Source organism: Thunnus maccoyii, chromosome 21 (genome assembly GCF_910596095.1).
Source record: "Thunnus maccoyii chromosome 21, fThuMac1.1, whole genome shotgun sequence".
Lineage (NCBI taxonomy): Eukaryota > Metazoa > Chordata > Actinopteri > Scombriformes > Scombridae > Thunnus > Thunnus maccoyii.
In genome coordinates, this window is record NC_056553.1 from 21,170,719 (window position 1) to 21,188,146 (window position 17,428).

Consider the following 17,428-nt stretch of genomic DNA (forward strand, 5'->3'; position numbering starts at 1 on the left):
AAGTCTTACCTTGTAAAATTGCTTCCAGGGACCAAGTAATGGAAGTAAATTGAGTTTGAATTAGCTGGCAGCCCTCCTTTATTTTTCAGTCTTTGCTGGGAAAAACACACCAAATGCTGAACAGAGAGTGCAAGTGTGTTGGAGGATTACTACAGTCAAACCGATCAGTATCTTTCATCTAAAAGCCACCTAGACAAACATTAGCATAGCTGGAAAGACATCAGACAATGCCGGTGTACCCAGGAGTAGAAGATACCATCAGTTTGTTTACTGTATATCCCTTGGTGCTGTCATTACTCAACATATTCGCTCAATGAGGAGACAGTTCTTTTAGATCCGGTTAACTAATTAGAGACACTTAGGGGCCCTTTGGTTGATGTGGGGAGGTGCTCCTTGTTAGAGGAGGTGGGGTCCACATGTCAGCAATTGCCGGTTACTGTACATTATAGTTTTGCATCTTGAGCTCTTTTTATGCCTCATGTGTTTATATACATGTGCATTCATTTTATGCCATAATAAAGGCATTTGCCCATGACTCACCAAGGCTTTCAAAGCTGCACTCTTGTTTACCTACTGCAGTTCATAAGAAGAGGCTACAGCTGGATAAATAGCCTGGGTATATGCCTCTCACTCGAATAGACCTTTGGTAATGGAGCCCTAATGGGAAGGTCACTGTGATTGTAAAGCTGGAATGAGTCAGACCTGAGCCTATAAACCCTTGGAGATACGAGGACCCCTGGATGCTGTGGGCGTCCAGAGATCCTGCCCATTCTGCCGTATCAGGTTTTACTGTTCCTCTACGGGATCACGGTACAACAAGAGCTCATTTGACAATTTATTACCAACCTCCACGTTATTAGAGCTGGCAGCACCAGTGGTGTTTTGACAATGCTGTCAGACTCAGTAAAACTGAAGGGCACCAATAGAAATTCAGGATTTATTTGTGTTCAGTTTTGTTAAAACCTCATATAAAGCTAAGGTAAATATCATACTCACCCTAAAACTTGTTGCATGAATTCTGCTCTATTACCGGGTTTACATGAAAGCGGGCTGTAAACACCTGAACACAGTGCTTTCTTTTTCAATCGTTTTGTCTTACCTTATTAAAAAAAGGTATACCTAGCAAAATGGAATGACCTCATTTCTCGATAGGCATATGACAAGTCAACCCCTCCATCTGCCAAGGGACCCTGGGGTTTCGGTGACTGGTGTTGGATGCTGCGTTTCAGAACGACAACCTGACAGGTGCCAGGCTCGAAGGGATTTGTGGGAAGCGAGCGTGAAACAAAGCATCACCTTTGAAACTGCAATTTGATTGACTGCTGCTCCCATTACCCAGTCGAGTTTCTAAAGCTCCTTAGAGCATGGGCGAGAAAGAGTCAGAGAGACAGAGAGGAAGAGGTGGAGGAAAGCAGGGAGAAAAAGATATGGAGCTCACAGAGCTCAACGGTGCAAAGCCCTTGAAGTCCTCTGCAACTCAGCAGCACCAGAGAGCCTTGCAGGCAAGCAGGCAAGCAGCAGAGAGAGAAAGAGAACCTAAAGATCCTCACCGAAAGAAACACTCACTGTGGTGTTTTCCCCCTTGCTCTCTCCACACGAAAATTCAGTCAAAACCTCTACTTTGCATGGTCTTGAAATTGGATTATGAGGTAGCTAATGCATTTTCTGTAGCTGATAAAAGGTCAGGCTTTTAATCTCAGGAGAAAGTTTGTGAGGATTTCTCCCCTTCGCTCTCACCACTCTGAGGTTGAAAGACGTCAACTTGTGAGGTGGGAAAGTTAATCTGCAGTGAGACGCACGCTTCACACCTCAGATGAAGGGTCTTTTACAGCCGTCCACTATTGTTAAAAGCCTGTTCCTGTACTGTTCAGAGCCACAGGCAGATAGAGCTTTTATCCCCACTATTGTTTGGATAATTATCACTAAGCATGATCCTTGTTGTCTTGTTTCTTATTGAACACATCATGTTTTTTGGAAGAGAAAACATCACTGTAGCATTCAAACAGGGACACATAATCATTTGATTTTATTCTTTGCCGTATTGTCTGAGTGGACCATTGGATGAGTTCATTAAAGTAATGTAGATTGAGTATAAGTTCTTATGAACAGCAATGTTCCACTTCAATCAGATGATCACTGAGCCAATCCGAAATAATCGTTTTTTTATTGTTTGCTGTCTCTTATTTGGCGTCTGTAATTAACTCTGCAATCAACAATTAGTCTCTGTGATTTTTATAGTCTATATTTTCATTTAGATGCAATCAAAGTGAGATTAACAACACTTTCTGACTGCAACATCTGTAGCTTTGATTAAATCCTACCTCTCAATAATTCATTGGTAAACAAATGAATCTTTCACGACCCCTGCGTCTGCGTTAAGACTTTAATAACAGCTCCCAAGTCTAATAACGTTTCTTGTAATTCCCAAGGGAGTAAAATTTATATGTCTAGCATCAAGGAACAGTTTGCTTGAATGAGGCACATACATTAGTGGTAACTAATTACATTTTACTAACTCAATGGTATCTCTGTTATTCCAGGGTGTTTTGTCTGTCGTATCCAGTTCCTTCACCTCCTGTAGGCTGCCAAGCTAAACAGGACTTAGAGTCCACGCTGACTGTATCACATTTTCTTCCCAGAGCTGCGACAGCATGATTTGGCGCTGCCTTTTTGTTTGTCTCTGACATCCGCCAGCAATTTCCGTTACTCCCTCTGAGTGTCCTTGTGTGGAAATTAGTGTCACAGTAAATGTGTGGAGTAGTGCCTTCTCCTGCTCTAATTGAGAATAGCAAAGGGACACTGAGGTGATGGGGAATGTTAGCTCCTGTTGAGAGAGCTGCCGGTGTAATGAATGAGCCTGGGTGAATCCTCAGGTCAGCTGTTGTTACCGGTATCTACAGGGCATACCCCGCACCTGGTAAACCTGTGTAGGTGATGTTTCAGTTGCCTCACAGCTTTGAAAAAGCCCCATGTAAACGCTGTAGATAGGTTACAAAATGAGGGTGCAAGTCTGATACACGCGCACACTCGCGCACTGACTTTTGCCCTTCCTCCCAGCCTGCTCTGTACTGTGGCGATAGTGCAGAAGGCCTAATGCACCAAATGCACATCAGCCTTATCGCAGGGGTTCTACACAGATAGCAACGTGTATCTCCCAGGCAAAGCAAGTGAATTATTTTCCTGGTCTGTTTTCATTTATTTTCACCCTCCCGCTTCAGAGTTGGCCCTGTGGGATGGATGTGATGAGATGGAGCACACAGACAGCAATTTATCCTCCGTTTGTACCATTACGTTCATTTAAGAAAGCAAACAGCCTGAAAGCAGATCGAGCAAGAGAGAGAAAGAGGGAGGGAGAGTGAGAGAGGGATATAGACCCACTTTGCCTTCAACTCTACATCAAGTGGATCAAGCTGATTAAGGTTGCAAATACAGTATGTATTTTATCATCGTCCTTCAAATGGGAAGCCCAGAAGACATGCATACAGTACCTAATGAATTTTCACAAGAAGATGAAAGGAAAGAAGGGGAGCGTGCCATTTGGACCAGGGGTGCCCCGGCAGAAAAAATGGGAAGTGGAGATGGGGGGAGGTTTGAATATCGCCGAGGGCTGCTGAAGCCTCGTTTGTTGATCGGCACCAAAGGGCATCTCATTCCCAGCAATCAGCAGCTGCAAACAGACAGTTAATCCCCCCTCAACTCTCCTGAAGGCTGCCGATGTCTGACACCGTAACTGACTGCACCGCGCCGAGGAGAGATTAACAAAATAGACAACCATTTGCTGTGCCTGGCAAGTTTTCCTCTACAATTTAGAGTGAATGTGATGATTTGTTTTGAAAAGCACACGGAGAACATGCTGTTAGCAAATATGGGATCTACTTTTCTCCGAATTCAATTGCTTAAAAATCCATTTTGATTGAATAACACACACTGTGGTGCGCCTGTTACGTGAATATGAGGTTACTCTGTGAGAAGCTCCGGTTTTCACATGATAGATAACCCAATTTCATAAACTAATCACAGGTCCTCTCTGCTAACATAGCATCACCGCTTTCATCCCCACTGCACGTCGCTCCCACACAGCCTCACCAGAAATAGATCAGGTGACAAATGTGAGAGAGGCAGGTGACTGCGGAGCGTGGGTTTGCACTATGAACCGTGTCAGCAAGCAGATGACTGTCATGCCACCCCATCCTCCTCACCTTGCTTTCATCTCTCCCTTCAGTTACGCCGAATGTAAACACGCACATACACATGAAAGTGACCTCAGCGTGTCAGACAGGGACGCTAACTGCTGCAATTTTCCTTCTGTGTATTGATGTTTGCCGACCAGTGAAGTGAGGCTGGGGAAGTTATTGTTTACTGTGAGGTGAAAGCTGGTAGAGGATTTAGAGAGTGTTTAAGGTCTCTACATTCACTGTAAATACATCTGGTAGAAGACAAGGGAGAACAAAATAAGAACAGAACTGATGACAGAACAGAACCGGATAGCATAAGACCCAACAGTGCTGGTTGACTAAACATAATATTAAAGGTAAGCATACAACAATATAATAATATTTTACCTGACATAGTATGTACCATAATTTATTGTAACCGGGGTATAATGGGTTACCCCAAATACTTGCATTTTCATTGGCATAAAATGCTTGAAACAGCCTGACTATCCTTTAACTGGGGCAATATAACAAGTGGTATACGTATTCACCTTCTGAATCCCATAATTCCTATAATGCAACTCTATAAGGTCTTTAATTTGGACTTTCCCTGTCTAGTAAATGCCCTCCTCTTTCGAAGTTCACCGCCATTTTGTTACACTGCTTTATGTTATAAATTTGAAATTCCATGTGTAAGTCGAGGTAATAACCCTGATGACATCATCAGGGTGATTTTCACAGACTGTGGAAATCTTCCTCCAGATCCATAGAGGACATTATACAGCTGTTTTTAAAAGCTGAGTAATAATCACTCACTCTCTAGTAAACTGACCTTTATGTGTAAAAATTGGTGGAGTGCCCCTTTAAAATTGTCACAATCAACCATAACCTTTGCCATTCCCTTGCAGTAGTAATAGATCCCTGCTGATATTTTCTGTGAGAAAGTATGTTCTGACTAGGAAACAGTAGAGACAATAGTGTTGTAGGCCTGAAAGTTTAATACTAACCAATGGCTCCTGCATCAATTACCAGACTGTGTCTTGAACACTATTTTTTAAGTGGTCGCTGGGGTACAACTGTATCAAGAAGTTAGTCCATTCTAATCGAAAGCCATCCACTGTGTACAGGCTACATAATTAAATTTACCTTGCCCACATCTGAGCCAGCAAGCCTGTGCACTCAGCACAGAACAGCATTACTTTTCTCTATTTTAAGAGCAGTATCCATATTCCTTTGTCAGACTACGCCATTGTCGTTCCAATCCTTGTGCCTTGAACAAGCTCCCAGCGACAAATCGGATCTCAGCAAGAGCCTTTGTAATTACAGGGAGCTGAATGGGTGAATACGTCCCAAATCCACAAGACCAGCCAGCGACACATTCCATCTGTCTTAAGCCTCCTTCCAGTATTTGAGATTGACTCATGAGAAGGTACTGAAATAGTGTGCACCATCACCATTTTTTTTTTCAGCTGCTTGTGTGAGAATTGTGTTAAGTCTTTAGAAAGTTTAGGACAAAATTTGTTATTACCAGTTCTTGAAAAAACTGTCCATTCCTCATGTATTCTGTAAAAGTAATTGTTTCTGGTGCATTAGTGCTGTTCCATTCTAACGTGTTGATAACATTGTTGTGTGAATGAATAATCCTCGGCTATTGTAATGGTGCATTTGAGAGCTATTTTGTTGAGCAGCAGTGTCATGTTAAATGAAAGTTCATAAAATGCCAATGCAGGGACAAAGAATTCAAACAGAAGTGTTCCCTTCTTTGCAGAGTGAAGTGTGTGATATAATCAGTTAACATAGAACCAGTGTTCATGTTTTAAATGTTTTCAGTGTTTGGTTTTAATGTTCATGTTCACATTAGATTTTTGACCTGTCAGCAGAGTGTATAATGTGGTCATACAGTGAACGTGGGGCTCATTTCCTGACTATTACTCCATCATCCAAAGCAGTCAGAATAGAATTAAACCATAATATACCGGGAAAAGCCTGGGGGCTTCTCTGTGTGAGTTTCCAAGCAGTACAGGTTCTGCTGGGACCCCTCTAGCGAAATGGGACAAGTGTATCGTTAGGGCACCTGAGCCGGACCTGTTTGAGCTCACAGTGGGGCCTAATAAAACCCTGTTGGGGCCACCAGACATCTCTAATGCCATCAGCATGCCTGTAAAAATGCTCTTAGCCACTTGCAGCAGAGTAATGGCAGCGCCTGGTCTTATTGGTTCAGTTTAATGGGCCCATGATGTCATCCCAGATCATCATGGAGCCAAAGGTCTTAGAGCCTGGCCTGCTTTCAAAGAAAAGAAGTCGCATTCAAGGGAATCACATAAGTGTCTTTCAGTTTCCACTGTGCTCACTGTGATTGGGGGAGTTTGTTTGTGCCAGAAGAAATTACTGGGGAAGTTAATAACCAAAGGCATTTTAACCTAGTCAGCCTTATTGAATTGGTTCACTGATTGGACCAAACGTTGGTCCGTCTCAATTTTCCATCTATTTTAAGATGGATTTAAGGACGAATCGAATGTTTAAAATGGGTATTTTTCAAATCTGTGCATGTGTTGACACAGGCACTTTTTATGTGTGTGTGTGTGTAGGTGAACACACACATTATTGCTTGCTGTTACCTAAACACTCCTGTGTGGCCGTGGGCTCTCTCCGCTCCGCCATCCTTTAGCCTCACAGCATCTAAGACTGATGGTCTCTAAGCGTCCCAGTGAGAGACGGCATCCCAGAAACACTTGTCTTCTCTGCAGTGGTTAAACATAAAGAATAATCCCTGTCCTGCAGTTATATGGCCATCATTAAAGGCTCACTGCCAGGCCAACCTGCCTTTGTTTCACCCTGGATAATGGGCATGTTTTAGTGGTAGTCAGGGACGTCAATTAAAATCCACCTCGGCTTTATGACCTTTTGTAGGAAGTTGTGGTTTATCCATCGTGTGGCTGTGAGGGTTGACTTTGTGATGTAATTTCACAGCAGTTTATGGTTTTGTGTTTATGGCTGGAGTATTGTTTTCATATTTGTGTTGTGGTGTGTGTGCGTGACTCCACATCCTTGTCTGAGACCAGTGCAGTGTGTTACCATTCTTTCTCTGGTGTGTGTTAGTGTCTGTCACTTATTAATAATATATATAGCAACAGGCGGAGATTTGATTGTGCAGAATGACTTTAATAGAGTGGTTGATAGTGAGGCTGGGAGTCCTGACTGGGAAAAGACGGACTCTCAGATAATGAAGCTGGCTGTGACAAAAAAGAAAAAAAAAATGCAGCGAGTATGGTTACATCCAGAGAATCATAGAATTAGAATAAACATAAAACATGTACTCCCTGGTGTATTGTGATAATGTCCTTCGATATAAATGTTTGATATTATGTCATATTATGTCATTCAGGCTGCAATACTCCATAGGGAGGAGGTCAGTGGTCAGATGGCAGGGTCAGCTGCAAAACAGCCCCCTACAGCGAGGCTAAGTAAAGACTGACTTCACCAGCGTGAGTAACTGCTGACAGAGGTTTGAACATTGTTGTATTGTTTTGGTGGAAAAACAGAATGATTTAAGGGATAAGATCAGTGGTTTTGCAAGATTTTCTTCCGTTAACTACTTAATCATTTATGCTTTACATTCCTGACAACCAACCGATTTTTCAAAGCATACCAGATGTTTTAGATAAAATTCCTTCCTTTCAAGTCAGCCTTTGCTTTCCATTCATGCCGTTGTGGTTTAAAAATCAACTCGCATAAGCTATAAATTTGCTTGCTAATCCACTGCAGTTAACATTTTGTCACTTTATTGTCATAATGAAACTCTGAGCTTGTTTATGCGTTTTAAGACAATGATCCCAAACCTGAGATTTAAGAGTCAGATGCTGCTCACCGACCTTTTTAAAGGGGAACTCTATCAATTTCACGCATGATGATCAGTTTACTTGTCCCAAGGAGCCCTGCTCAGTTTATGAAAACAGTTATATGTCTTCTGTTGCTCTGAGGGAAAAAATATGCCTGATGATGTCAGAAGGTTATCTTGGATCGGGTTTGGGACTTTTTTTATAACAAAAATCCTGTGTTACAAACTTGGGACATGGAGTTTGAAAGAAGTGGGAATTTAATTGGCAGGAAGGCTCCAATGGAATGCACTAATGCATTGTTTTATGGGACTTGTAGGCTCCAGAGTTTTTGGAGCTGGACCCATATTAGGCATGGGACATTTTGACTTCTGCTGCTTGAATTTTACCATTCCTCTTTTTAATCTCTTTCTTATGAGACCCCTGATGTAATGAAAATGTATGACCACATAGCTCATCTATGCAACGGTTTTGATCATTTACTTATTTGTAGGATTTACATACATACAGTACAACCCCAGTTTGAGAATATATGGCAATTACATTTACACATTTCACCATCACCAGTATTTTCTACCTGAGTGCAACAGTATGTATGCTGCCAGACAATTCAAAATCTTCCCATATGGAGGTTTGCAAAATCTCACCACCTGACAGTCTGTGGTCTAAAGTCACTCTATCTAGGGATTAAGAAAATGTTTCTATCGTAGGATTGCGCATAAAATGCTGTTATGCCTGTTGTCTGGCTGTGTTTCTACATAATCACAGTAAATCTCACCAGACATCTGTTTCACCGCAGAGCTTGAGTCACGGATATAGCGAGGTGCTACAGTGTCACGGTTTATATATCGGCAGGGCCATTGAATCATGCTTGCAATCCTGTGAGGTCATAAACTGTGTGATGAGGTTAGAGATTTCATCATAGGAGCTGGTACCTGAAGTATTTGCTAAAGTATCTCTTTGCGTGCCTTTTTATCATCCTTTTATCTTTGCACTTTGCTATCAGGAGGCACAGTCAGGCTAGTCAGTAAGACATTTAACTTCTCACGAAAATTCAGCTTCTGAGAAACCACTTTCAACAAAAAAAACCCTCTGTCCTTTAGTAAGAAGCGTGACATTTGTGAAAAGAACTAAAACTGATATTATTGTTATTATCAATAATACATTTGAATGTTCTCTATAATTTTAATCTCTTACCAAACTCTTGGCATTTTTTTTGCAAGAACTAGAGCAGCATCAATTGATAGCTACAGCTCTAGCCATGAAGCAAAAGTGCTCTATAAAAGTGATTTAAGACAGGTGGAATTTAATGGCAATGCATTTGTCTCTTGAAAATAACTTGTCTTTTTTTATATGACATAGGACAAGACAAAGATGTTGCAAGTATGACCAGAATATAGAAAAGGTTATGAGTAGAAAGAGGTAGAAAATTAGAATTTGAACATTAGTTATAGCTGGGAGACCTGACGTGTTCTTTCAGGTCGCGTCCTTCCCCTCCATTTCATCTGTCCTCCATCATGAGGCTGTGAAGAATCTATACTTGTTCACTTTTTCTATTCTGCTTCATTAATGCTCCTTCTTCTCAATCTACATTCATTCTTTTTCTTTTTCTCCCTCTCCCTGTTGCGCTCTTTCACTCCCCACCCTCCGTTCCCCGTCTCTCTCTCTTTATCTTCGTCTTTCTCCCCCATTTTCCACCAATGCCAGGGATACTGAACAAGCCCCTGCTATCAAGCCATAATGAGCATGTTCACTAAAGCACTGATTCATCGGAACAAAGAGAGGCAGAGAGAGCGAGGGAGAAGGATGGATGACAAGGGGGAGAGAGAGAATGAAAGAGAGAGAGGGAGAGGCTGGAGTGTACCCTTGAATGGCTTTGGACTGTAAACCCCTACAGCTTCCTCCTCCTCTGGCTGTATTTTTCCTAATAGCCTCTTGGGCTATTTCTGGGTCCCTTTTTAAATGGGAGGTGGGTGGCAGTGAATGCAGTGAAGGAGTGGAGGGGGCGGAGGGGAGGGGAGTGTGTGTGTGTGTGTGTGTGTGTCGGGGGGGGGGGGTGTATTTGGCCCTGTCGAGGCAGTGAATAAGCATTCTGACTCGCAGCAGGATCAGGGGTGGTGGTGGTGGGATTGCCACTGGAGACGAGGGAAGAGATGCATACGCGCACACACACACACACACACACACATACACACATACACACATACACACACAAAACCCCGAATGTGGAACCTCCAAAGCTGATTAGTCAAACTTGTGATTTCCAATTTCAAACCCGCGACACAAATCCTGCACTTAATATTCATGCAGAAGCGGTTGGGCCCCTCGCCGTCCCGCGCTGCCGTAGGGCTGTGGGTTGGGCGGAGGGTGAGTAGGGGGGTTGGAGGAGGCGGGGGAGGGGGGGGGTGCCTTTTAATCAGCTTAGTTAAAAGGATGGAGATGAGGAAAAAGAGGAGGATGACAGCGAAAGAGAAAAGAGAAACTAGTGTTTTTGCTACTTGATTGGGTAGGTGGCCCATTGGTGAAAGCAGCCCACACACACACACACACTACTCACACGCTACTCACACACAGGGTGAACATCTTTTCTGGGGGTGCAGAGTGACATGATAAACCCCCCACACACCCACTCATGTCTTGTCTCATTCAATCTGCTGGGCTGGAGGTGGCCAATGCAAACAGACAGCAAAATGTCCTGTGTAATGAAATTGTTTGCAGCACATCTTTCATATTGCTTGGTGTATGTGTGTGTGTGTGTGTGTGCACGGTTTTGGACTTGCCCATGCATTTGTCAGAAAGCGCACAAATCATAAATAGGATTACGGCCGCATCTGACAGACGTCGTTTCTATTTTAACGAGGGTGATTTAAGCGCTGCCACTGTTTGTGCGAGTCCTCCGTCTGTGTCTTTTAACCTTGTAATCAGGATGGCATGCTGTCTCATCGTCACTTCCCCGCACGGTCATAGAGAGCCGGGAGAGAGAGGGAGGGATGAGTGAAAGACAGAGTCAGAGAAAAGAGAGGAAGGGAGAGGCAGGGAAATAAATAGATAACAAAAGCGAGCAGGAATGTAGAAGTGGAGGGTAAACAAACTAAAAGTTTAGCCACCTCATATTTGTGGAATAAAGCTGTAACCACCTTAAACCCTTTGAACCCAGGGCTGTCAGCTCAGTTTTCTCTCCTTTTATTTTCAGGCTCTTGGCATTTTCACCTGTCAGAGCCAGGCATGCCAAATATTTTTATTTTCATGTTTATTATCTTATGCTACTCATATATGCCATCATTTGACATACTGTAGATGTACAAGGTCAGTTTTACACAATCCCAAATATTTTGGCTATTTGCCTTCAGGTTTTCAACGCACCGCAAACATCTCTGTATGACTGGATATGCAGGAGAATGTCAACAAACTTCTCACTCACATTATTTTTCTTTTTCTTATTTCCAGTTGGGATTGATGTGTTTTGAGTCTCTGCCACCTTCATTCCCTTCATATTTTGGTCGGTTTAAACAGGAAGGATAATGTTCCCAGGGAGTCAGTGAGTTATGAGCTGTGTTTTAGACTGTTTCAGACACTTACCTAAGAAACTGACCATTTCAAATGATAATATAGTTTATACTGATAGATTTAGTAGAAAAGGCTCCGCTCTTTGAGGGAACAATGAGGATTGTTGTGGGAGAACAAATCCCAGATTAACAAACACATACATGAACCTTAAATCTTAGCTAATAGTACAGTAGCTCCTAGTTGCACTGTAATCATCAACTGGATTAGGTTTTAGTCTTTTTTTCTATGATTTCTGACATTTCTCCTCGATGGACACCAGAGATCCATCACTGGAAAGAGTAACTGTTTCCATCAGTGTGTGTATGATATATGTGTGGTCAGAGTGGACTGAGTTATGACTCTGAAAAGAAAAGGGGTGCAAGTTCTGATGCAAATCATGTCAATCAGGAGGGTTGAAATTTGTGGAAAGCTCCATCTGACTAGATGATATTGTATAACTTGTTCTTAACCTTCACATCTTTTAAAGCAAGAACAAAAGAGAATGAGTAAGGGAGAATGATAGGCAGACACCAGAGGGAAGACACAGCTGGAGAGGTGTAAACACAGAGAGTTGATGAATGAGGGGGAAAATGTAAGGAAAACAACAAGCAGAAGGTAAGAAGAAAAAAAACTAAATAGCAAAGAGAGAGAGAGGCAGTGAACCAAGCAGAGGTGCTCAAAAAGACAAAGATTAACGCAGAGGAAGAGAATACAGCAAGACAAGCAGACCTCCACCTCCCAGAGAGCGAGAGTGATTGCAGTGAAGAGCGCTTCACCCTCCCACACCTCCCTGCTGAGGCCACGGCGGTAGACTCCCATCCCATCATTCATCCCCGCCATTGCAGAGCGGTGCGAGGTGTTTCCAGTCTCCATCACGCTCCATAACTCAAGCCTTCTTCTCCAGAGAGACGCTCCTTAAACACCGCCTCCCTCCACCCGCGCTCTCATCACTCCCATCAGTCTGTCTTTAAAACAACCAGTGGAGATATGAGAACCAACAGCCTGCGACCATCACCGTAACTCTCCACATATCTACCAGCCTCATCCCTGCAGGCCTGGGGGGGAAAAGAATGTGGCCGACATGTGGATGGTGTTGCTCCTCAGGGAGACTTTGGGAAAAATGGCAGCAATAGAGTCTACAGGGGCTATAATTCACCAAGCCGGCTCCATGATGCTGTGACACGGTTATTAGCCATATAAACTAGAGCTGTCACTGTGTCATTATTGCTCACGTTCACGTGAAACCATCCTTTTCTTTTTATTTACTTATTTCTCTTGAGCCAGCTTTGGGCTCCACTGTTGATAATTTCTGCTTTTTTTTTGTATGATGGCGGTGCGATTGATGCCTCTGGACAAAATACTTTTGCTTTCCTTTTGTTGTGATTTCGCTTTGTTTCCCCACTATCTGACTGAGAATTAAAAACACACACATTGGCACATTTACAGGCCATAGATGTTAATTAGGTGGCTGTGTGCCGGCAGTGTGTTGACAGCAAGTAAACACGGTAGAGGAGCTTTCATGTGTCGACTCTGTTTCCTGCAGGTTCACTCGGGGAAGCTGGAATTATTTTCTGGGAGGGAAGTGCTGTAAATATGCACCATTATCACTCCTTTCGTGGTGCCCCACCCTGGACAGCGCTGTCCAACACAGCAGTGCTGATTAGACTAAGCTTTTAATGAGCTGACCCAAAGATTTAATTTCAAATCATTTGAGAAGTATACAGCTATTAAGAAAACTAGAAAGTGAGATTTAAGTGTTCACAATGCACCTTTATTATTATGACAATAAAAAACGGTTCATATCAAAGACACATAGCCTATGTCATGCATGCTCATATCAATCATGAAACCTTAGTAAAATTCTTCATAAAAAAGTGTAAAATCAAAAGTCATTAGGCAAATCATAAGCCCTTGAAGGTACAGATATTTGCAGCCTAATTATATTATAGCCTAGTATTATTATATATTTTTACAGAGACAAAATACACTGAGTAACATCACTGTAAATGTGCCAGTCATAGCCAAAAGTTAGATTTTCAATAATGAACATAAGAACAGAATTTCATTTAGTAAATAGGCTCAATCTAGTGTTTCAATCATAGTAGGCTGCACCTCTCTGTTGCAGTGTCAGAGATTTAGACATTAAGGACCTTAAAGAAAATATTGTTTTTCCATCTAGTATGTTATGCCGTGACAGTATCTAAATACTCCACATCAGGTACAAGTCTCCCCTCCAGGTTTGGGAGTCTATTTTATGAGCTGTGCAGCAGCGAGGTCAGGGTCTCTGTGGCTTGTGAGATGAATAGACTGTTAGTCAGTGTTTACACCTGGGTCAGACTGATATATGTCCCCACGGTTAAGAGAGACATAAAGATCTCATTCACCTACTCATCTCTGTCCACCAGTCAGACATCACAGCCCATCAGGCCACAGATATGAGTCAGAGTTATGGACTGCAGCTCTGATGTACAGTATGCTGAATAGGAAGAGGATGCAGGACAAAAAAGATTGAGAGACAAAGAAGATTTAGAGACAGGCACATGTGAGGTTTAAATCTCCAGTTTGTGTCCGGGCATCACTTCTTGTCATATCCAATCTTGGACTATTTGAAATAACTGTCACCCTGTAGCTGCACAATATTTAGACAAGACTTCCACAGCTCGTGCTTACATTATAGCTCTTTGTTTTAAAAGATACTGAAGTCTAATATGTTGAGTGTTACAGCCTTGCTAATATCATTATTGTAACATTTCAGGGATTGCAGCCCAAGAACATATTGTATTAGAACAACCCGAGGACCAAATTAATGTGCACATTTTGCAAAATGATCAATACAACTGTAAGCTAATGCAAACAAACTACCCTTTTTAATGCTGTATCATCCATATTTAATCTTTCATCACATAATAAGAGATCAGCTTCTCACAATAATGTAACGCTGGTTCTCATAATTATTTACTGGTTAACAATAAACGCTAAGAACAGGTACAGCTGCTGCAGTATAATGTGATCCACTATAGTGACCACTTCAACAGTTTAACCAAGCTAAACTGTGTGAACACTACAGGCAATGTACACAGAGTAATATAGTTCCCTGTCTATGCAAAACAAGGACATTTTAAACTACAATATACAGAATATATAACAACCAATAATGATGTCAATCATCTCATCAACACATTAGTATAAGGTTATCTACAACATAAGTCTTCACAAAAATAAACCTCAACTTACATTCTTCCACTGCTTTATTTGAGATATCCTTGTTTCAAATGTTTAGAATAATACATCTCACCTCAAAAGTGAAATACAGAAGAGAAAATCTGCACTCCATAACTGCTAGATAGGTGGTAAATAGCAGAATCTTATAATAGGCACATGAGTGGGAAAAAGCAATAAACAAGTATGTAACCTCCTGTCAGTGATGTCAATCATCCCAACAAACATCTGTAAAATAAGGTAATCTAATAAATCTCCACAAAAATAAATCTCATCTGTCTTATAATAAATCTTGTCATGCAGTATACATTTGTTATCATTTGGTTGCAACTCGTCTTGAGTGGTTTATTTTATAAGGTTTGATTATGATATATATATATACAGGTTTGGTTGAAAAAGTAGTTTAAGAAATAATGATTATGATGTGTTAAAGACAAATACTACAACTTGTCATGAATATTTCTCTTAAAATTTAATTTGAATTGATCTGAATCTACAGTAAAATTAGGTGAAAAATGTTTATTTACAAAGCGCAGATTTAAAGATGGTAAATGACTTTTTCCACCGTCATCTCTTTGTTTGACAAAAATACAACTTTACAATTTGTGGCCGAGCTCTGTGGTATTTTAGCACCAAAATATTTCATTGTTTTCTGAAGACAACTATGGAGCAGTAGAGGTAGAGTCTAGACAGAGATACATTATGTATTTAGACACAGCAACACACAAGTGTAAGCACACTAACACACACACACACACACTTGCATCAGTGCCTACACCAATATCGAATTACCCTGTCTGGTAAACACTTTCCTTCCAGACCATTTTGATGTTTGAACCTCAATTCTAATTTGGTCCTGCACTAAATTACCCACAATTACCTTTCCAGGATTGGTTCAGTACTTTTTCCTCTTCATCATCAGCAGCCCCTTGTCACTTCATCCTCTCTCTCTCTCTCTCTCTCTCTCTGTCTCTCTCTTACTCTCTCACTCACTGACTCCATCTCACTCACTATCTTTCCTTCTCGGTCATCCTAACGCACTCCTTCACACGCACATGCACACACACACTCACATGCAGGGCAGCTTAGGCGCCCTGAGGAGTACCTGTCAATCACCCGTCAGGCTCCCAGGTCAATTTGCCAGGCTGCCAAATGTGTCGTATCAGTGTGCTCCCCGGTGTCAAGAGCCCTCATTATAGGCCAAAGGCTAAACCAAGGAAGTGAATGAGGCTTTCCTCTTCATTATTTCCAGTCCCCCATGACCCCCTAACCTCCTTGTGCTTTCTCTGCCTGAACGCTGCCATCCCCCATACCTGGCTGTAATAACAGTACAACCTTTAACCAACCATACTGGCATAGCCCCTGTTTCCCTGCAGGCCATAGCCCTACCTGTGAATCCACTCATGCTTCCAACTCCTTCTTTCTTCCAACTTTCTTTCTTTGCCAGTTCTCTTCCCTCTCCTACCTTTTTCTCTTCCCCTTCCGAGCGCCCTGAGAAGCTAGTGAAAAGAAAAGTGCTTGACAGGGAACCTTACAGTGGTGTTTTACCAGAATCCACTCTACATGGTGTCCACTTTTTCCTGTCTGTAAGTGTCAGGGATATGAGGAACTAGCCTTGGTGCTTTGTTAGATGTGTGAAAGCTTGGTCAACTTGCAACTGGGTAATTTTTTGCTCAAGGGATGACAAGTGGAAAATTTATGTAAAAGCAGCTTCACAACAAAATGCTGCAAAACGATAAATGTACTTTGCGACATAATCAGATATGAAGTTGTGAGATAAAGCGTTCAATCTTTTACCTTTGTTTGTTTCTGATCAGTAGAAGCAGCCCGCAGCATGCAGAGCGTCTCGTCATTGGCCAGATACCATGACGGCAGAATCATATTGGCAGCAGAATTATTTTACCCGTGATTATTAATTCACAAGTGTCATTGCAGTATCTGTCTGATGAATCACTTGTAATTAGCCCGTAGGTGTAACAGAGCCATCCTCTGTTATCTGCCTCCCTGCCCGCCTGCGTGCTGGCCAGGCTGGCTGATGTGAGCATAGATGGCTTTCCTGCACATTAGCCTAACACAATTAAACAAATTATTGATTTTTGTTTCGCTCCATGCAGTTCACAGCCCAGATAGCTCTCCTGATTTCTGGTTAGATTAAATAGAACAGCTAGAAGTGTTTGGCGAAGCATGGTGGTAACTTTAAAGCACTGTTTATTTTCAGTTTTGAACCCCACAAGGCTATTAGGGTAGCAGAGTTTCATATCATATGAGACATACGTACAGAGCAGTAAACAAGGTTATCTGGGGACCTTGATGGCTTCACCTCACTAACAAAAAGGCTCTAATGTTTGTTTACCAGTCCATCTTATCAGAAAGCAAATGAATCACAAAGCACATCTGTGCGTCCATTAAACATCGTCCTTGGTGTGGATTTTGTCACAAAGGTTACACAACTTGTGGTAAACAGAACACTTCATACATTTATTTTTACCCAGAATGCTATGTAAACTACACTAATTAATAATGGAGTAAAGATACATTTTCAGTAGACTATTAGCACTGGATGAAAGGCCAAAAATGCCTTTCTTAAAGTAGTATACTGTAGATTTTTGTTAGTTTTTGTTTGTCTTGTCATGTTGAAAGTCACACTACAGTTTTGGCCTCCACATCACTAAG

General features: G+C 41.9%; 1 protein-coding gene across 10 annotated transcripts in view; it reads left to right on the forward strand.

Annotated features, from left to right (window-relative positions):
- Window positions 1-17,428, forward strand: part of LOC121887977 (partitioning defective 3 homolog) — a 356,909-nt gene that overhangs the window by 283,875 nt on the left and 55,606 nt on the right. The window contains exon 23 of one of the 10 annotated variants that reach the window (XM_042399174.1): window positions 5,481-5,568. The exons of the other annotated variants lie outside the window; for them this stretch is intronic. Within the exon in view, the coding sequence (XP_042255108.1) occupies window positions 5,481-5,496 (16 nt within the window). The 3' untranslated portion in view covers window positions 5,497-5,568. Of the gene's footprint in view, window positions 1-5,480; window positions 5,569-17,428 lie in introns of those variants that run through there. 10 annotated transcript variants of the gene reach the window in all.